The 21,639-nt window shown below is 46.0% G+C and overlaps 1 protein-coding gene across 1 annotated transcript in view; it reads right to left on the bottom strand.

Annotated features, from left to right (window-relative positions):
* Positions 1 to 21,639, bottom strand: part of LOC126203353 (alpha-tocopherol transfer protein-like) — an 89,386-nt gene that overhangs the window by 23,447 nt on the left and 44,300 nt on the right. Inside the window, exons 2-3 of the mRNA XM_049937644.1 lie at positions 18,501 to 18,639; positions 1,825 to 1,984 (exon numbers count right to left, since the gene is read on the bottom strand). Of these exons, the coding sequence (XP_049793601.1) occupies positions 1,825 to 1,984; positions 18,501 to 18,639 (299 nt within the window). The remainder of the gene's footprint in view (positions 1 to 1,824; positions 1,985 to 18,500; positions 18,640 to 21,639) is intronic.

Genomic DNA, 21,639 nt, shown 5'->3' with positions numbered 1-21,639 from the left:
GCGGGTATGGCGTCAAAACCAAGGTCAAATGCCACAATGGAAACTGCCTGAAGAGCCAAGACCGAAAAAGTTCAACAAGTTCGATCGCATGTAAAGGTTCTTCTCACTGCTTTCTTCGATTACAATGGGAGTGAGTTCCTGTGTTATGGTCAATACGCGGCTTGTGTGAAGCAGTCCGAAGAAAACAACCAGAATTGTAGCTTCCGTTCACAGCTCAGTGGTTGTTTGTAATTTTTTGGCAAAAAAAAAAAAACAACCATTATCATGCCTCAGCGACCGCATTAGTCGGACAGGGCCACCTGCAACTTCTTTCTACTCCTGAGGCCGAAGAGAATCACGAAAGGACGTCGTCTTGCCACGACTGATGAGATGAAAACAGAATCGCTGAAGTATCTGAACATCATAACGAAAAATGACCTCTAGAAAAGCTTCCAAGATTGGAAAAAGCGCTGGCGCAAGTATATGATATATGAGGTGGATTATTTTGAGGGACCGAAGTTGATGTTGATCAATACGTAAAGATACTTTAAGAAAAACAAAACTTTTCGTTACTTTTTTATCACACCTCATATTTATTACGCTATACTTTTCAAATGATTATGATATGCGACAACTGGTACATCAAACTCGATAGAAGACGCGCAGGGAGCTTACATGTGTAATTCTTTCTTTTAGTGGTCCTTTATCGGTAGTCCGGTAGAATGTAGCACGTTGTCAAGTTGCCTCCTCCACCTGCTGTTAGCTATGCTTGTGCCAGGTGGTCGGCGTAGTGTTTCAGGTTGCTCGTTCTATTGCAGAAATGCCCGCATCTCGTGGTCGTGCGGTAGCGTTCTCGCTTCCCACGCCCGGGTTCCCGGGTTCGATTCCCGGCGGGGTCAGGGATTTTCTCTGCCTCGTGATGGCTGGGTGTTGTGTGCTGTCCTTAGGTTAGTTAGGTTTAAGTAGTTCTAAGTTCTAGGGGACTGATGACCATAGATGTTAAGTCCCATAGTGCTCAGAGCCATTTGAACCATTTTGAATCTATTGCAGAATGTATCTTTTAGCGTTATGTGGTCGAGTAAAATTTTCAATCTTGACACATGGACGCCACTGCCACTTTGTGAGAATTAGTTACAAAGAATGTCGGTGAATCTACGTTGTGAGTTACATATCATACATTATGTGTATGTTTTAGCAGCTTTTTGCCCAATCTGTGTCTTGTTGAAGAACAGGTCATCTGAAGATTTTCGTTTGGGAGAAAACCGGTTGTGGCGTAATAAAGGGACCTGAGACACCACTGTAGCGTAAAGAAGTGATGGGTAAAGTGTGCTACACTCAACGCAGATATCCACGCTTCTCTCTCTCTGTGTCATTCTCTCTGTCAGTGTCTCTACCCACCTGCTTTTACTCATAAAGTTTCGCTCATTCATGGAACACTCGTGCTGTGTGTATTACGTTATTGCTGAAATGATGTGTATTTGAGTCATGTTCTAGCAAAAGAAAAATCTTACGATCTGATGCCAGGATATGGTGAGCGTTAGGATGAGCTGCCTAATTAAATAGCTTTTCCCTCTTGACGTTGATTGGCAGCTTTCCATCGCGAATACGTCAGTGAAACAGTGACACTCCGCTGGGGAAAGACTGACATTTTTTATTAAAACTTACATCTTGGTAAGCGCGGAGCCATTTTCGATTTCCTGAGTCTTACATTAAATTATCTTTCCGGATCTGAGGAAATGACAATACTCATGTTGTCAGCATACTTTGGTATAAATAAATTTTGCCTAATTATATGCCAGTAAGACAACTCCTAACTGCAAAGAGTGGAGAGCAACTTCTCCTTACCCGGAGGTGAGTATCTTCTGGGCGGTCGGCGAGAAGGGGTCCCTGTTGGTGAAGATCTCTGGCAGAGCAGAACGCAGGGTATAGTACATGTCCAGCTTCTGCTTGGTCTTCTCTAGCGAGAACTTACAGCCGCGCAGGAACGTCAGAATCCACTGGTCGTCTGAAAAAACACACGCCATGCCAGGCATAAGGAAACGCTGATGCATGTGGCACGGGAACGAAAGCTGTGTGCCACGAGCAAGGTCGAGTCGAGGACAGCTGTCCGATATAATAAGACAAAAGAAATATTGCAACTTGACTATTTGATACATATCGGTCTTAAAACTAACCCTTTCGTTACGGCAGTCTGCTCCGCTGCAGTGGCGCCACTGATCGGTGCAGCGTGCAGCGAACTGTGCACATTGCACGTCAGTAAGCTGATGTTCAGGTTACCTTATTTAAGTGTAAAATAACAATATAAATGGACGTTTTACAAGTATTATAAATAAAAATGCGATTTAGTAACACTCAAAAGATTCTTAATAACGTAATTCAGTATGATAAATTTGAAACCAAGGGTCAACACACAAAGTCACATTACAATCTTTACACTTATACTTAGATCCTCATCTTCTGTCGTTTGCACTGCAAACAACACACCTTCTATTTCGGTTTCTTCTTACCGGTTTGCAGCCGTAAGGAAAACGTCTTTCTGTTAATCTCAGTGGATGATTGTTGCCTGTGGGATTTTGACGTTTTATATTTCGATGATAGTTTTCCAGTATATCCCTAATTAACTGCAATTGAAATTTTTATGTGGATGCCGGTTCTTTCCTCTCTTGTTTATAAAGGCAATAGGCATTCCACACACAAATTCCAACATGTGAAAGAAATATTTGCGATACCACTTCAGAGATTTGCGTGTTGACTCCAAAGTGCTCATAACCATATCAGCTTTATCAACTGCACCCACTGTATTATTGTAATTCAATACGCATACAGGTTTTTGGATAATTTTTTTCCCACCGTGGTTGGTTACTGTATCAAATTCATCCGAGTACATGTCATAAAGCATATAGACTTCTTTTTTATCCATCTGCTTTATGAGTATTAAATTTTAGCATGATCGAGAGGTTGTCTGTCCTGTTTTTAATCGTTCATCAATTTTAGCCATTCTTTTCCTTCTCTTTCTTGCGGTCTCGCACGCATTTGTGTAATTATTGTGTAGCATTCTAAATAAAGTTGGACTGGAATACCAATTATAAATGGTATGGCCGTTTCCTAAATAGGGGTTCATAAGTGCTTCAACTATTGCTCCCGAATTTTCAATATCATTATTTTTGGGATCCACCAGGGTAGATGATCCGACATAGACAATTAAATCTTGTACAAGTCCTGTCTCACAGTCACAGGGAACAAAATATTTTATCCAAATCTGTTTATTTTTGACGGGATGTATTCTTCGAAGGACAGCCGCCCTTTATATAACACTAAATTTTCGTCTATGCACAGCTTTTGGAATGGTTGAAATGACTGACTAAATTGTTTTCGTAATAAATCAATGACGTTCCGTATTTTGTACAAATGATCACTGGTAAAACCGACATCGTGGTTGAAATGTAGCATTCGTAATAATTTGAAATAGCGGTCTCTAGCCATTTCGTCTCCAAAAATATCGCTGCGCAGAAGCTTGTCTTTCCTCCAATACTCCACTAAAGATAATGTCCTGTTGCGCGCTATTAAAAATGATACGAAAAAAAAACAGTGCAGTTCGGCTACTCCAGTTTCTTCTGAATTGTTTATGTTACTATTATCCTTCCGAGACCAATAGTGATTTGCTTCATTTGCAATTAACTCTACGAAATTTTCAGAGACGAAAAGCTGAAAGTAATCTAAGATTTTCACTGAGCTAGTTATGTTTACTTTAATCCCCGAACTTTGTGATGAAAACTTATGTACTTTAGGTAGGAATATTTTTGACGTCCATATTTAAAGGTCACTCTTAATGGGTTCAATATTCTCCGCTTCTGATTCTGAAGTACTACGTACGGCTCCTCTTTTCTTAGATTTTATAGGTGATGTAACAGTGTGTTGATTTTCATTACCTGGATCATTTTCTGAATCAGTGAGTCCGTTAGCGGACAGAATTCCTTTTGAACTCCTCTGTAGCATTCTGAAAGGGAGGTAAAATATTTTATAAAACAAACTAACATAACTACAAATACAATTTTCAAGTGAATTTTACGAACCTTGAAAAAATTAATAACTGTTTTCCAGTGTCCTGTAATGCTTGAAGAAATATTTGTGCTGACGCCTTCTGTATACGTTGCTCGTACACACACATCAGTAAACACAGGTCAGCGCGTGGATGGTGGCTAAATACGGGGCTCTTAATGAAAGGGCTAAATAAATTGCAAAAAGGTAGGAAATGAAGAAGATGGGACCTGGATAAGTTCAAAGAACCAGAGGTTGTTGACAGTTTCAGAGGGAACATTAAGGAACGATTGAGTAGAAGAGGGGAAAGAAATACAGTGAAACCGAATGAGTAGTTTTGAGAGATGAAATAGTGAAGGCAGCTGAGGAATGAATAGGTAAAACGAAGAGACCTAATAGAAATCCTTTGGTGACACAGGAGGTATTGAATATTAGTTGATGAAAGAAGAAAATACAAAAATGCAGCAAATGACGCATGCCAAAGGAAATGCAAACGTCTAAAAAGTAAGACTGATAGAGAATGCTAAATTGTTGAGCAGGAATGGCTGGAGACCAAGTATGAGGCTTAAGAAGCATATATTACTAGAGGATTGATATATACTGCCTACATGAAAATTAAAGAGGACTATGGAAAAAAGAGAAGCAGTGGTATGAGTATCAAGAGCTTAGATGGAAAATCGATCTTAAACCAAGATGGGAAAGCTGAAAGGTACAAGTAATATATAGAGGGTCTAATTAAGGGAGATGAACTTGCAGGCAATATAATAGGAATGGAAGGGGACGTAGGTGAAGATGAGATGGGAGGCATGATACAGTGAGAAGAATTTGACAGAGCTCTGAAATATCTAAGTTGAAACAAGACCCCAGGAGCAGATGACATTTCATCAGACCTATTGATACCTTCACATCTACATCTACATACATACCCCGCAATCCATCATACGGTGCTTGGTGGAGGGTGCCTCGTACCACAACTAGCATCTTCTCTCCCTGTTCCACTCCCAAACAGAACGAGGGAAAAATGACTGCCTATATGCCTCTGTACGAGCCCTAATCTCTCTTATCTTATCTTTGTGGTCTTTCCGCGAAATGTAAGTTGACGGCAGTAAAATTGTACTGCAGCGAGCCCCAAATGCTGGTTCTCTAAACTTACTCAGTAGCGATTCACGAAAAGAACGCCTCCTTTCCTCTAGAGACTCCCACCCGAGTTCCTGAAGCATTTCCGTAACACTAGCGTGATGATCAAACCTACCAGTAACAAATTTAGCAGCCCGCCTCTGAATTGCTTGTATGTCCTCCCTCAATCCGACCTGTTAGTGATCCCAAACGCTCGAGCAGTACTCAAGAATAGGTCGTATTAGTGTTTTATAAGCGGCCTCCTTTACAGATGAACCACATCTTCCCAAAATTCTACCAATGAACCGAAGACGACTATCCGCCTTCCCCACAACTGCCGTTACATGCTTGTCCCACTTCATATCGCTCTGCAATGTTACGCCCAAATATTTAATCGACATGACCGTGTCAAGCGCAACACTACTAATGGAGTATTCAAACATTACAGGATTATTTTTCCTATTCATCTGCATTAATTTACATTTATCTACACTCCTGGAATTGGAAAAAAGAACACATTGACACCGGTGTGTCAGACCCACCATACTTGCTCCGGACACTGCGAGAGGGCTGTACAAGCAATGATTACACGCACGGCACAGCGGACACACCAGGAACCGCGGTGTTGGCCGTCGAATGGCGCTAGCTGCGCAGCATTTGTGCACCTCCGCCGTCAGTGTCAGCCAGTTTGCCGTGGCATACGGAGCTCCATCGCAGTCCTTAACACTGGCAGCATGCCGCGACAGCGTGGACGTGAACCGTATGTGCAGTTGACGGACTTTGAGCGAGGGCGTATAGTGGGCATGCGGGAGGCTGGGTGGACGTACCGCCGAATTGCTCAACACGTGGGGCGTGAGGTCTCCACAGTACATCGATGTTGTCGCCAGTGGTCGGCGGAAGGTGCACGTGCCCGTCGACCTGGGACCGGACCGCAGCGACGCACGGATGCACGCCAAGACCATAGGATCCTACGCAGTGCCGTAGGGGACCGCACCGCCACTTCCCAGCAAATTAGGGACACTGTTGCTCCTGGGGTATCGGCGAGGACCATTCGCAACCGTCTCCATGAAGCTTGGGCTACGGTCCCGCACACCGTTAGGCCGTCTTCCGCTCACGCCCCAACATCGTGCAGCCCGCCTCCAGTGGTGTCGCGACAGGCGTGAATGGAGGGACGAATGGAGACGTGTCGTCTTCAGCGATGAGAGTCGCTTCTGCCTTGGTGCCAATGATGGTCGTATGCGTGTTTGGCGCCGTGCAGGTGAGCGCCACAATCAGGACTGCATACGACCGAGGCACACAGGGCCAACACCCGGCATCATGGTGTGGGGAGCGATCTCCTACACTGGCCGTACACCACTGGTGATCGTCGAGGGGACACTGAATAGTGCACGGTACATCCAAACCGTCATCGAACCCATCGTTCTACCATTCCTAGACCGGCAAGGGAACTTGCTGTTCCAACAGGACAATGCACGTCCGCATGTATCCCGTGCCACCCAACGTGCTCTAGAAGGTGTAAGTCAACTACCCTGGCCAGCAAGATCTCCGGATCTGTCCCCCATTGAGCATGTTTGGGACTGGATGAAGCGTCGTCTCACGCGGTCTGCACGACCGGCACGAACGCTGGTCCAACTGAGGCGCCAGGTGGAAATGGCATGGCAAGCTGTTCCACAGGACTACATCCAGCATCTCTACGATCGTCTCCATGGGAGAATAGCAGCCTGCATTGCTGCGAAAGGTGGATATACACTGTACTAGTGCCGACATTGTGCATGCTCTGTTGCCTGTGTCTATGTGCCTGTGGTTCTGTCAGTGTGATCATGTGATGTATCTGACCCCAGGAATGTGTCAATGAAGTTTCCCCTTCCTGGGACAATGAATTCACGGTGTTCTTATTTCAATTTCCAGGAGTGTATATTTATAGTTAGCTGCCATTCTTTACAAAAAAATGGTTCAAATGGCTCTGACCACTATGGGACTCAACTGCTGAGGTCATTAGTCCCCTAGAACTTAGAACTAGTTAAACCTAACTAACCTAAGGACATCACAAACATCCATGCCCGAGGCAGGATTCGAACCTGCGACCGTAGCGGTCTTGCGGTTCCAGACTGTAGCGCCTTTAACCGCACGGCCACTTCGGCCGGCCATTCTTTACACCAATCACAAATCCTGTCCAAGTCATCTTGTATCCTCCTACAGTCACTCAACGACAACACCTTCCCGTACACCACAGCATCATCAACGAACAAGTACATGTGCTGATATGTGACGTATGTATGACAAAACCCTTCCATCTAGTGTAAAAAATGTATGAGACAGGCGAAATACCCTCAGGCTTCAAGACGAATATAATAATTCCAAATCCAAAGAAATCTGGTACTGAAAGGCGTGAATATTACCGAACTAGCGCGTCAATAAGTCATAATTGCAGAATTCGAACAGGAATTCTGTACAGAAGAATGGAAACACCGGTAGAAGCAGACCAGTTTGCATTTCGTAGAAATGTAGGAACAAGCGAGGCAATACAGACCCTGAAGTATCTCATTTGTGAATATAATTTGCTTGCTGTTAGTTATGTCTTGGTCATGGTACACTTGACAATGAGTGTCACGTGTGGTAATAGGTTCCCTACAGCTTAAGAGAATGAAGTCGATTTGTCGTACAGTCCTTTTCTAATGACATTAGTGACGAAACTTTCTGGCAGATTAAAACTGTGTGCTAGACCAAGACTCGTACTCGGGACCTCTGCCTTTAGCGGCCAAATGCTCTACCAACTGAGTTACCCAAGCACGAGTCGCGACCCGTCCTCACAGCTTTACTTCCGCCAGTACCTCGTCTCCTACCTTCTAAACTTCACAGAAGCTCTTCTGCGAAACTTGCAGAACTAGCACTCCTGGAAGAAAGGATATTGCGGAGACATGGCTTTGCCACAGCCTGGGGCATGTTTCCAGAATGAAATTTTCACTCTGCAGCGGAGTGTGCGCTGATATCCCCCAGGCTGTGAAGGTAGGAGACGAGGTACTGGTGCAAGTACACCTATAAGGAGGCTTCGTGAGTCTTGCTTGGGTAGCTCAGTTGGTAGAGCATTTGCCCGCGAAAGGCAAAGGTTCCGAGTTCGAATCTCGATCCGGTACACAGTTTTAATCTGCCAGGAAATTTCATATGAGCGCACACTCCGCGCCAGAGTGACAATTTCATTATGGAAACATTACTGACATTTCTCATCGTTAAAAGCACACTTCCGACATGCAGACCCGTTTTATACAAGTTCAGTGAAGTATTCCCTTTTAATTTACAATACCTTCATCTTCAGGTCGTTGTTCAAAAGTTACAGATAACCAACTAATGATCTGAGAATGACCAAACTGCTTTACACCATAAGAGTTTCAAGTTTTGACGCCCAGTTTCAGCGATGACTGAAATCAATCTACCGGATACGTTTTAATGCCCTCGATTTTGCAAAAATATTTCAATATATGTTTGACAATAATCCTCGGCTGCCGGACTGAGAGGGGGAGTGGGTGGGGGCGAGCGGGAGGAGCCGTCTTGTTTCCACTTTTCTGAAATTCCCGTATGTCTCTCCCGTGGATACTGGAGTGGTTCTTTCAGATGGCTTAGAGTCATTACTTTCGCTTTTTGCTACATCTAGTGTAGTTTCACTATTTGAAATCGTTCCCGTGTGCGGAATTGGAAATGCTTGTGCGTGATCTCCACCTGATCGACACGTGGCGCCACATCCACGGCCCAGCTCCTGGTTACACCCATTATACAAGTCATTCATCAAGTCGGTCAGACAAGATTTATGTCACAAGCATCCTTTCGACGGCGACGCGAGGAGCAGAGCTCTGGCCACTGCATTCACCGACCACGCAGCCTATATTTGCACCATTGCCCTGCAACCTGCACTTGTGTGGCGCAGTAGGCCCCCCTGGAAACTGAACGTCGCCCATCTGGACGAGCCGGCATGTAAAGGTGCAATCGAAGAGTCGTGGAACGCGTCCTTACAGCGTCGTGGTCGTTACCGATCGACCCTCAGTTGGTGGATTGAATGTGCGAAGCCTGCTCTTAGGCGCACCTTCATGGCTTACGGCCGGGAAGTAGCGGCATGGAGGAGGAGCACGGAAAACTTTTATTACACCGTCCTACGGGAATGCTATGGAGCCCTCACCAGACAGGCAGATCATAGTCAATCGCGCGAAAGTGCAGCTCGTCTCCTTAGCACGCCTTCATTTACAGGGCGCTGTTATACGGCCGCGTGCTCCAGACATGATACAATCATGAACGCAGGAGGCGCCGTAGGACACCGGTAACCGACATGATAACGGACGACGGTCGACACGTGGTAGAACAAGCAGATATAGCAGAAGTCTTCTATGGGCATTACGCTCAACGTTATTCAGCAGTGCTCCCTGATATGGCGACGGTAGACACCGTTTCAGCACATGTCCACGGTACAGTTCCACAAGACATGGTACCGACTTTACTGGGAGAAGTGACAGAAGAGGAAATGCTCGACGCCATTGGTAAAGGTGCTCCCCATAAATCACCAGGAATCGATGAATTACCATTAGAGTTCTATCGAGCCTTTAAACAACTGTTGGTACCGTGTTTGATTGAAATTTGTCAGGAATTGATGTCTCCGGGTATAACATTGCCTGCACCGTTCTTGGAAGGTCTGATTGTCCCCATCCATAACCCGAAGGGACGGAATCATGTCCGCAATTATCGCCCCTTAACGTTATTGAACAGCGACTTCATCATCTTTTCGCGGCTGCTATCAGAACGTATTCGCGGCACACTATTGCACGTCCTGTCCGGCGATCAGACGTCCTTGGGGGGACCCAAAAACATCAGAACTGCGTTATGTCGTTACAGAGATCTCATCTCCCTTGCACGGGTGAGACGTTTGCCGGCAGCCCTGGCGTCTATCGACTTTAGCCAGGCATTTGACCGTGTGGGTGGTGGTGGTGGTGGTTAGAGTTTAACGTCCCGTCGACAACGAGGTCATTAGAGACGGAGCGCAAGCTCGGGTTAGGGAAGGATTGGGAAGGAAATCGGCCGTGCCCTTTCAAAGGAACCATCCCGACATTTGCCTGAAACGATTTAGGGAAATCACGGAAAACCTAAATCAGGATGGCCGGAGACGGGATTGAACCGTCATCCTCCCGAATGCGAGTCCAGTGTGCTAACCACTGCGCCACCTCGCTCGGTGACCGTGTGGGCCACACTTTCCTCACGGCCGTTCTACGGCGCATGGAATACCCCGACACCTTTATCACAGTGTTGACACGCCTTCTGCATGGTGCTACTTCTCGAGTTCTTGTTAATGGACGACTGACGGCACCCATGCCGATCCGCCGATCAGTACGACAGGGATGTCCATTATCAACATTGTTCTTTGCATTGGCCTTAGAACCTTTGTTGTGTGGTCTCCGAGACAGGCTGACTGGGATACAGTTCGGCGGCTCCATCTATCGCTGCACCGCATATGCGGATGATTTGATGATCGTCATACGTGGAGCTGACGACATGGCCGCGGCTTTGGACTGGATTGCAACCTACGGTACAGCTTCTGGTAGCCAAATCAACGTTGACAAATCCGTCGCCTTGAGCATCGGAATTGGGCTACCGCAGGAACACATTGCCCCCTTACGCTTCAGTGGTACTGTACGCTGCTTGGGCTTAGATTTCATGAACGACATGCGACGCGCGACGACGATCAATTATCGACGCCTTCTTAACCAAATTAGGGCCGGAATTGCAAATCAGCGCTTGCGATCCCTCAACATCGTTCAGCGGGCGTATTACGCCAATGTATACCTTGCGTCCCGCATACCGCATGTCGCCCAAACGCTACCCATTACGAAACCCTTGACTCGTAGCATTATGGCAGCGCTGGGATACTTCGTCACCGCTGGTATGTTACTGAAGATCAGATACGTATCTCTTACGCTCCCCAAGGAAAAAGGTGGTCTCGGCCTAGTTAACGTCCATGATAGGGCTATTGCCCTCTATGTCAGCTCACATTTATGTCTGCTGCGCCGTTCTCCTACGAGCCTCACGAGTCTGCTTCTGACGGCGCTACGACCTGCTTCACTAAGAGCGCCCGTGCCATTACAGGACATCCCAGCGCCCCTCTTTTATATAGGACGTTTCTATTTAGAACAAAGCTATTGCAGTGTAGCACTTACGACACCGCGAATGGCCACAGCTCGACGCCTGTATCACGACATGCTGCAAAGCCGCCTCCTACATGTGCTCGAACTAATACACTCCTGGAAATGGAAAAAAAAACACATTGACATCGGTGTGTCAGACCCACCATACTTGCTCCGGACACTGCGAGAGGGCTGTATAAGCAATGATCACACGCACGGCACAGCGGACACACCAGGAACCGCGGTGTTGGCCGTCGAATGGCGCTAGCTGCGCAGCATTTGTGCACCGCCGCCGTCAGTGTCAGCCAGTTTGCCGTGGCATACGGAGCTCCATCGCAGTCTTTAACACTGGTAGCATGCCGCGACAGCGTGGACGTGAACCGTATGTGCAGTTGACGGACTTTGAGCGAGGGCGTATAGTGGGCATGCGGGAGGCCGGGTGGACGTACCGCCGAATTGCTCAACACGTGGGGCGTGAGGTCTCCACAGTACATCGATGTTGTCGCCAGTGGTCGGCGGAAGGTGCACGTGCCCGTCGACCTGGGACCGGACCGCAGCGACGCACGGATGCACGCCAAGACCGTAGGATCCTACGCAGTGCCGTAGGGGACCGCACCGCCACTTCCCAGCAAATTAGGGACACTGTTGCTCCTGGGGTATCGGCGAGGACCATTCGCAACCGTCTCCATGAAGCTGGGCTACGGTCCCGCACACCGTTAGGCCGTCTTCCGCTCACGCCCCAACATCGTGCAGCCCGCCTCCAGTGGTGTCGCGACAGGCGTGAATGGAGGGACGAATGGAGACGTGTCGTCTTCAGCGATGAGAGTCGCTTCTGCCTTGGTGCCAATGATGGTCGTATGCGTGTTTGGCGCCGTGCAGGTGAGCGCCACAATCAGGACTGCATACGACCGAGGCACACAGGGCCAACACCCGGCATCATGGTGTGGGGAGCGATCTCCTACACTGACCGTACACCACTGGTGATCGTCGAGGGGACACTGAATAGTGCACGGTACATCCAAACCGTCATCGAACCCATCGTTCTACCATTCCTAGACCGGCAAGGGAACTTGCTGTTCCAACAGGACAATGCACGTCCGCATGTATCCCGTGCCACCCAACGTGCTCTAGAAGGTGTAAGTCAACTACCCTGGCCAGCAAGATCTCCGGATCTGTCCCCCATTGAGCATGTTTGGGACTGGATGAAGCGTCGTCTCACGCGGTCTGCACGTCCAGCACGAACGCTGGTCCAACTGAGGCGCCAGGTGGAAATGGCATGGCAAGCCGTTCCACAGGACTACATCCAGCATCTCTACGATCGTCTCCATGGGAGAATAGCAGCCTGCATTGCTGCGAAAGGTGGATATACACTGTACTAGTGCCGACATTGTGCATGCTCTGTTGCCTGTGTCTATGTGCCTGTGGTTCTGTCAGTGTGATCATGTGATGTATCTGACCCCAGGAATGTGTCAATAAAGTTTCCCCTTCCTGGGACAATGAATTCACGGTGTTCTTATTTCAATTTCCAGGAGTGTATATCCTGACGTACGGTGGCGCGTGGTGTGGAAGACTGTACACGATGCCATGCTTGATTCCGAAGTTGTTTCCCAATGGTACGTAGTCGTTAATGGGAAGCTGGTGACGCAAGAACGTCTCTACAATATCCACATGGCAGAATCTCCCAATTGTGTGGGTTGTAATACAGTAGATTCTGACGAGCACCGCCTCAGCTGTGGAGAGGCGGAACCGGTTTGGCACCTTGTGCGGCAGATGCTGGCTTATTTCTTGCGAGTTAGGCCGGAGCATATATCTGCACGCACGTTATTGTTTCAGGATGAGACATTTTACCCTACGACTCGAACCAACTCTGTCACCTGGATACGTGGACATGCGGTCCATTACCTTTGTCGTGACGGACACAAGAATTTACTTGACTTCTGGCTCTATTTTTATTTTATTTTTTTTTATTAAAAAAAATCCTTTATTGATACAACAACAATATTATAAACAATCAATGAGAAGATATTGTGATACAAAATGTTCAAAAACAACAAACATTGTATGCTACGCACTAACCCACCACCTTATCTAATTAGTGGGTCCAAATATTATACTAAACAGCATCTTTTACTACTTAATTTATGGCACTTACTATGGACAGGGGTTAATCTAACTACTTGCTACTCTGGTTATTCTAAATCTAGCTAATCTGCAGCGTTACAGGTGTGCCACATGAAATACAAACCTACTAATTGGCCTGCTCACTGAGCTAATCCCAGTGAGCTTGCCCCTGGCACTGGGCTGGCCTACTACTTTCTAATCGCTGCAGTCCCTACCTATGTTAATGGTGTTAGTATTCTAATTTACGTTGTTCTAATAACTACTTCCTATTTGATCTAAGTGCATGTCAAGTCCGGGAATGGTGCCCCTGCTTCCCTAATCCAGCAGCGCGGCGGATTCCGGCTGTGGGACAGCCGGCCATTACCGCGCTCGGCGGAATTGCAAGTGCACCTAAGTCTTCATCGGGTAATTTTGATGTCTATTCGTGTTGATTAATATAATCCCTCAAGATCTTCTGGGATATTTCATTCGCCAAATTGTTGAGGACATTGAAGGTCTCGGCACGTCGTAGTAGGTTATATGTGTCTCTATTTGGCAGTTGATTCCTAAGTTCGAGCGCCACATCGTCATACAACGTACAGTCGTAGACGACATGTTCGGGTGTTCCATCCGGAGCACCACAGTCGCACGCTGGTGTTGCCCGTTTCCCAAATCGACATAAATATGTCGGGTATGGCCCGTGACCTGTAAGAAAGTGCAGCAAACCTCTGCTCGGCTCAAAGTGGCTCATTTGAAGCCTTTCTCTGATATTCGGTAGTAGTCGGAATACCCTTCTTCCCGTTTCTTCAGTTTCCCACTGCTGTTGCCATAGTTCTTCACCCCTTCTTTTTATTGCATATCTATCCCCAACTTGTACCCCCATGATTTCCCTAGTCTTTTCTATCTTTCATTTTGACACCCAGTACCATGCTCCTTGTTCTCTAATTTTTATGTCTAAAGGACATAATCCTATTATTGTCAGCAGGGCCCCCCCAGGTGTTGTTCGGTATGCCCCGACTGATCGCAACAGCATGTTTCGCTGCACCCTTCTCACGGTCACTGCGGGCACCACCCTCGTGAGCCTGTGTGCCCAAACCCCGCTCGCATATCCTACTAAGGATGTTAGAATGCTATTATGGTAAAGTTTGATCAGGTTGGGAGGTAGGTGAAATCTTCTATGGCCTATACTGATTAGATTGTTTAAAATTTCTAATGCTCTCTGCGTGATATTTTCTATATGTGTGTTGTAATTCCATTTTTCATCAATTGTTACTCCTAGATACCTAGCTTCTCGACGCCGAAGGACTGGAGTTCCCTCAATTCTAACAGTTGGATTTCTGACGAGACTGCCTTTCAATAATAGGTATGTTGATTTGTGTGGTGCAACCTTCATTTTTGCTTCTTGGCACCATTTCTGTAGTACTGTCATTGCTTGCTCTACCTTGGGCTCTAGTTCCTCTCGGCTGCGGCCGCCTACCAACAGGAGGAGGTCGTCAGCGTAGGCTATGACGTCTAGCACGTCCTCACTTAGTTGTAGTTTCTCTAGAAGGGGCTCTATGTTTATGTCCCAAAAGAGTGGCCCCAGAACTGATCCCTGGGGACACCCCTTCGTGATGGTTTTACTTGCTCTTCCGCTAGGCGACGATAGCCATACCTCCCTGTCCATGCAATAGCTCCTTAGACAGCCATAGAGGGGCCCTGGACACTCCTTCTCTCGCAAGCGAGAGAAGAGCGAGGGCCACCACAGGTTGTCGAAGGCGCCACTGATGTCCACCATGATGCCTACCACATACTTGTACGGGGTTTAGCTGCAGACCTCAGCTGCCAGGGCGATTGCGTCAGACGCCGATCGCCCCGGTCTAAAGCCAAACTGCCTGTCGCTCATCCCGTGTAGTATCCTGTGCGCTGCGAGTCTGTCAGCTAGTAGCTTCTCCAACAGTTTTCCTAAGGTATCGAGGAGACAAATTGGCCTATAGGATTTGGGTTCTACGGGGTCCTTGTCCTTTCCCTTTTTGATGATTATTACATTGGCCCTTTTCCAGATTTTGGGGAAGTTTCCTGTTCTTAAACACTCGTTGTACAGTCCCGTGAGAGACGCCACCAGCTGGGGGGCGAGGAACTGCACCACCTCTGCGATTATGCCGTCTGGCCCTGGTGCTTTGCCCTTCTTTAATGATTTAATTTGTGCAGCCACTTCTTCCTCGGAGAAAGGGTACACCATGGTGTTGTTGGTGTATTCGTTTAGATCTTCCCTGCGAATTTGTTTTTGGAGGTCGTCCTCCTCATTTGCTTCGTCATCTGGCAGCAGAGTGCGCAGGAGAACTTCAGCGGTTTCCTGCCATGACTCTGTCATTCTGTCTCTATCTCTAATCGTGGAAAGAACCGCAGGGGACCTGATTTTTTCCCTCACCAGTTTGTAGGGTATTCCCCAGGGATCTGTGGCTAGCTGACTCAAAACATATCTCTCCCAACTTTTCATTCTTACTTGTTTTAGTTCTTTTTGAAATTGTTCTTTTTCTTCCCTGTATTGTTGCAGCCAGAACTGTTTTTCTTGCCAGACGGCACTTCGCTGGTAGTACCTCCTCGCCCGTCTTACAGACTGACGCATGCGCTCAAGATCGGCAGACCATGGCGATGGGAAAGCCGCCACGGCTCTCCTCCTGGTTGGCACAGCGGCCTTGACCGCGCTGACTATCGACCCTACCAGTTCTTCGGCGTATCTATCTATGTCCAGGTCACCTTCCGGCAACGGCGGAATGTCACACTCCCGAGCCAGGCAGTCCCAATCGGTTTTATTATAGTTTAGCTGGATTTCCCATCCTTGGTCCCAGCGGCACCCTTCTTCTTTAAGGCAGAAGGTAATTAGGTTATGATCACTTGTAGTGGCGTGTTCACTGACTTTCCAGCCTTCGATGATGCTGATGGCATTGGCAGTTGTCAGAGTAACGTCGATGTTTGTTCTCTGTCCTCCGCCTCCACTGTAGGTGGGGGGATTACCAGGTCTGTTTGCCACTACAAGTTGGGAAGCCATGATTAATTCTTCAGCCTTCTCACCATTTTCATCCCTTGTGCCGCTGTACCACATAGGGGATTTTGCATTAATATCTGCTGTAACAATAATTTTGCACCCGCGTAATGTCGTGATGATTCTTGCAAGATGGTCTAAGAAGTCTTCGAAATTTCCTCCGTATTGAAAATACATATTTACGAGGTGTATTAATCCTAGTGGTGTTTGTAACTCTACTACATTGCAATGACTATTCGATAATTGTGTTAGTACAGTTGCCCTTAGGGCCTTGTTTGCAACTATTATGACTGCCTTTGGCTCTTCTCCAGTAGATATAGTCTGCCAGGAGGTAGACATGAAAGAGATCTGCCCCGCCCTGGAGTATGGCTCCTGCAGACAGACTACATCCAGTCTCCTCTCCTCCACCACCCTCCGGAGCTCCTGCATAACCAGCCGACTATTATGGGTGTTTAGCTGTCCTATTGTGACTTCAGGTGTTATGGGAAGTAGGTGTGAAAATAGCAATCAGGCCATGGTTTGTTATAATCTGAGGCAATTCGGCCGTTCGCAAGTACAGATTGCACATAGATTTCTTGCATGTTGAATTCCTCACCTCTTCTCTCAAAAACCCTTCTGAGCAAGCCACGCAGAGCTCCGAAATCTGTGGGGAGATTCATTGACTTTAGCTGTATTCTGTCCACAGCCTCCATTGTCGAGAAGGTGACCTTTCTGCCGTATTTATGCCCTATACGTACGACGTGCCTGAGTGCTGTAGTAAGGACAGCCTTTCTGGCTCTATTTGCAAGAAAGACATCATGCTATTTCCGGGCATACCAGATATCGGCAATGCTTCGCAAACTACCTCTGGAGTACCTTTCACAGCCCGCCGTGTAGCTGGAATGTTCCAGGCAGTGGTAGATGAGGTCAGAACGAATTGCAAACGATCATATATATGAACAATCTTTATCAATGGCCGCAGTCGCTGGGAAGCCTAACTACGAAGTGGTAGCCTTATTTTCATGTTATTTATGTTTACTATCTTCGATGGTGTCTTCATTCTGTTTTAGTTAAAAAAAAAAAACGCACGGCTTTCCGGGCGGCAAGCCATGCCAGGGACCGGCACGAATCCGCTCGGCGGATTCGTGTCGATGTCCGGTGTGCCGGCCACTCTGTGGATGGTCTTTAAGGCGGTTTTCCTTTTGCCTCGGCTAATGCTGGCTGATTCCCCTTATTCCGCCTCAGTTGCGCTATGTCGGCGATTAATGCGCAAACACTGTCTCCACGTACGCGTACACCATAATTGCTCTACGAAGCTAACAATTGCGGTTACACTCGTCTGGTGTGAGACGTTCCCGGGGAAAGGGGGGTCCAGTGGGGCGCACAGTAACCCTGGGTTCAGTGTGGGGCGGCGGTGGGGTGAGTGGACTGCTGTAGTCTGTTGTGGGGTTGTGAACCACTGAGAGCTATGGCGGGGACGAAGCCTCTCCATCGTTTCTAGGTCCCCAGTTCAATACAATACAATACAATACAACCATAAACAACGAAATACACGAAAATGCTCATCATTGTTAGATCCCAACGTTAAGGCGAAGGCAAACTTGAAAGCGAACGAAACACCGAATCATTTAACAGTGAGGACCGGAAACACAGAACAGCGAACGGTCAAAACCGCTGACAGACGCACGACTGTTGCACTAACGTGCGTATCTCCCCGAGTGTGATAAGAGGACTCTGGCTCCTGCGCACAATGGCTCGTGCGTACAAATCAGAGGCAGGCGTGACATTGCACCACTACATGCACCCCACTACCACTTCGTGCAACGAGCATGTGAACCTATGTAGTGGGCACGAAAAGTTGCAGAGGTGTAAAAGTACCTTTAGGAAGAAAGGGAATTCCTGGCTCTGAGCACTATGGGACTCAACATCTATGGTCATCAGTCCCCTAGAACTTAGAACTACTTAAACCTAACTAACCTAAGGACAGCACACAACACCCAATCATCACGAGGCGGGAATTCCTGTTTATCGCTCCCACGGCTTTGCAAACGCAAGTGAATTCAGTCAATGTGAGGAGAAGATAATGTAGCGGCTGGTTTGCTCACCATCACGCGCCTTGAGGTGGGGCTGCTTCTTGAGCCATTCCTTGATGTGCTGGATGTCCTGGTCCCTCCTCTTGGGATCCTCGTTTAGCTCCTTCTCCGCTTTAGCCTGGAGTTCGGGCGTCAGCTCTCGATATCCCATCTATAAGAAACAGTCAAACATATAATTACGTTACTGTCTTTCGAGCTGGTACAGAAGTCGTACATACTTTTCGTAATGGCGATATTTTTCCACTTTATAGCAGTTATTGTTTATTTTTCACAAGGATTCTTGTCATTAGTTTTATGTTTGCCCACCATATGCTGGTGGCTGGACAGCTTGGTGCCCTGTCCTCGAGCAAGTAAACTACTACTTAAAAAGATATATGGTCCGAAATTGTACAAAAGTGGAAAATAAACAGTAATTCCCGAAAGATGTTGTCATTTAAGAAATTATCAAATACATCTGAAACCATGAGCAAGAAATGGGAATGTGCTATTGATAATATTAAAAAGACATAATCATAACCAGTGAAACTAGTTTATAAAATGAGCAATGAGCTACTCCCTGTGTAATATAATAATTAAACAATATCGAACATGAACGCATAGGAGATGATTAAGTAATATCGGAAAATGTGCTATCTTTAACTGTCGATACTTCACATGGAAACGGTGTCCTTCCATACGCACACTTGCTCGGTTAGTTAAAGTGTGACGAATGTTGCACTGAACGCTGAAGCGTTCTTCATAGAATAGCAGATACTGGTTAACCCTCCCCCAACCCCCACCCCCATTTCCGATTCCTTTAAGCGCATCCTAGACGGTGAACAATATTGATAATATTTCCCGTATGCGAAATAATATTGATTGTCTAGGAAAGACATTGAGAGGTTACTCAGTAATATTGACAACATCAAAAATTTTGGAAATATATTGCGCTGCCTGGAAATACTGTGCCGTCTGTGGGCAGAATTGACAATATCCTCGACAGTCTCTCGCATCCTACACAGATAAAAGAGGCTGTCGTGTGATAAATGAGTTCCAAATAAGGCGAAAGTTTGTTTTTAACTGAGTTTATGGAAATGAGTAAATCATCGCCGGCGTTTTGGGATGTTAGGGCAGATGTAAAGTGAAACTGCACTTGTAAGTTTCAAATCTATAAAAGAGTTGCTAGAAGCGACGTATCAAAGCGTAATGGATAAGCATTGGTTTGATGGAACAGTGTCTCGCAGTGCAATATTTATTTTTTTGCGATGGAGATACGGGCGACTGCAGAAATTAGAAATTTATACGGAATTGGGAGGGGGGGGGGGGGGGGGAGGCGGACGCGGGAAAGCGCCTATGAGGGGAGAACTATTTCCAGTAAGCTATCAAACGTTGGAGCACCAACACATATAAAGTTACGATAATCTTTTTCTTCATTCAACCTTAGTTTTCTCAACAAGTTTTCGTGAATGATATTTCACACTCCTTGAACCAAATTTTCATCCAATATTTCTGCTTACAACAAAGCAGAGCAAATATCGGAGCGGCAGCGTCTTTATCATCCGACATTCGGAGCCACAGGATAATTGACAATATTATTGAGCAGTTTAGGGAAAGCCTCAGTAATATTATACGGTATTATTGACCGTCTAGGGGCTGCTTAAGAAATCGAACTCACGTGTAAAAACAGTCTCAAAGGTTTGAAATAATTTTTAAAGTTTGTTCTAACTCACTACGTGCAGTCGTTCTCAAATATTGAATGGATATTGTCTGGGTGATTTGCGGGCCGTAGGCTAGGCTGCCTCAAGATACACACAGTTTCTTAACTGTAATATTTGTTTTATTGTCTTAAAGCTTTAAAGTAAGATTGTAGCTCTTACGGTTAGACAATTATAGAATAGTAAATCTGATTAATAATTACATGAAATATTGTTATCCTTGAAAATCGTTAATAGGCAACCTGGAACTAGGACCGGTGACTGGATGATTGATTTAGCATTTTAGGAATACAGATAATGACTGGGCTATTCAACACCTAGTGGTTGCGGTCATTTGGTAATTGTTCCGTGAATCTCTTCTACAAACAGGCACCAATGAATTGTAGACACTGACTGAAACAATGTAGCGCATCATTCTCGAGAAAAGTGCTCCAAAAAAATCTCATATTCCGTTAATGGGCACGTAGAAGTTGTTACTGCATCTTGTGATATACCACTAATTCTACTGAATTCTTCACAATTCAAAGCCCGATTGCGATTATTCGATGTATATCTAATCGATTTATTCAGAAAGAAGACTCCTTTTAGAACGTAACCTAAATTTTTCGAAATAAAAGTTGCTTCTAATGTAACATAACTGACACTTTCGCCCACTACATTAAACTGTTTGAAATTATCCATATCGATGCACATCGATCTTATTACCCGTATTTACATTGTCAGCTTTAGTTATGTGATTCAATATTTCGTGTTTGGTGTCTCTTATAGAATTTATGTTCATGTTCCACATTACTAACTTTTATGGCAGGTCAGAAACACCTCTTATTTGCAGACACAATATGCTTGTGTGGCGGAGGGGGAAAGCTTCGATGAGGTGGTTCCACACAGCCTGACATGATAGTAGTGATCAAACTGCTCTTCGATATTTCCTTTCGAAAGAATTCTGAAGAAACCGAAGCATCACAGTCGTATAAGACAGAATTACCTCGTTATACATAGTCCGTTTAATTTTTATTTTGACATTTTTTGTAGTGATCTTAGTTTTTGTATGGTTTTAGCCTGTCAACTCTGGTTCAATCAACGCACTTTAAATATGATTTGGAGGCAAACAGAACCATCCATCTGTGAGAGCCCTCTGATGCGGTTTTAATCCAGTGAAGCATACTGAAAAATAGCGTTCAGTATAATTTAAATGGTACAAATGATCATTTGAGTCATAAGAAACTTCGTAGCTCTAACTTAGGCCTTGTATGACTTCATAAGAATGACGTCAAAGGTCACCATAATAAAAAAAGGTGCTTCAGCTAAAAACTGGAAGTTGTGCACAGTTTTTAGTGACTTATTTGTTTATTTATTTATTTGTATATCTTTATTCATCTAGGCTAATGCTAATCAATAGGACAAAACATACAACTCACAGAATACATAACGTTCTTTATGAGTGTAAGGACAGGCAG

The sequence above is a fragment of the Schistocerca nitens genome, chromosome 9 (assembly GCF_023898315.1).
Source record: "Schistocerca nitens isolate TAMUIC-IGC-003100 chromosome 9, iqSchNite1.1, whole genome shotgun sequence".
Taxonomy (NCBI): Eukaryota; Metazoa; Arthropoda; class Insecta; order Orthoptera; family Acrididae; genus Schistocerca; species Schistocerca nitens.
This window is presented reverse-complemented; position numbering and strand designations above follow the sequence as displayed.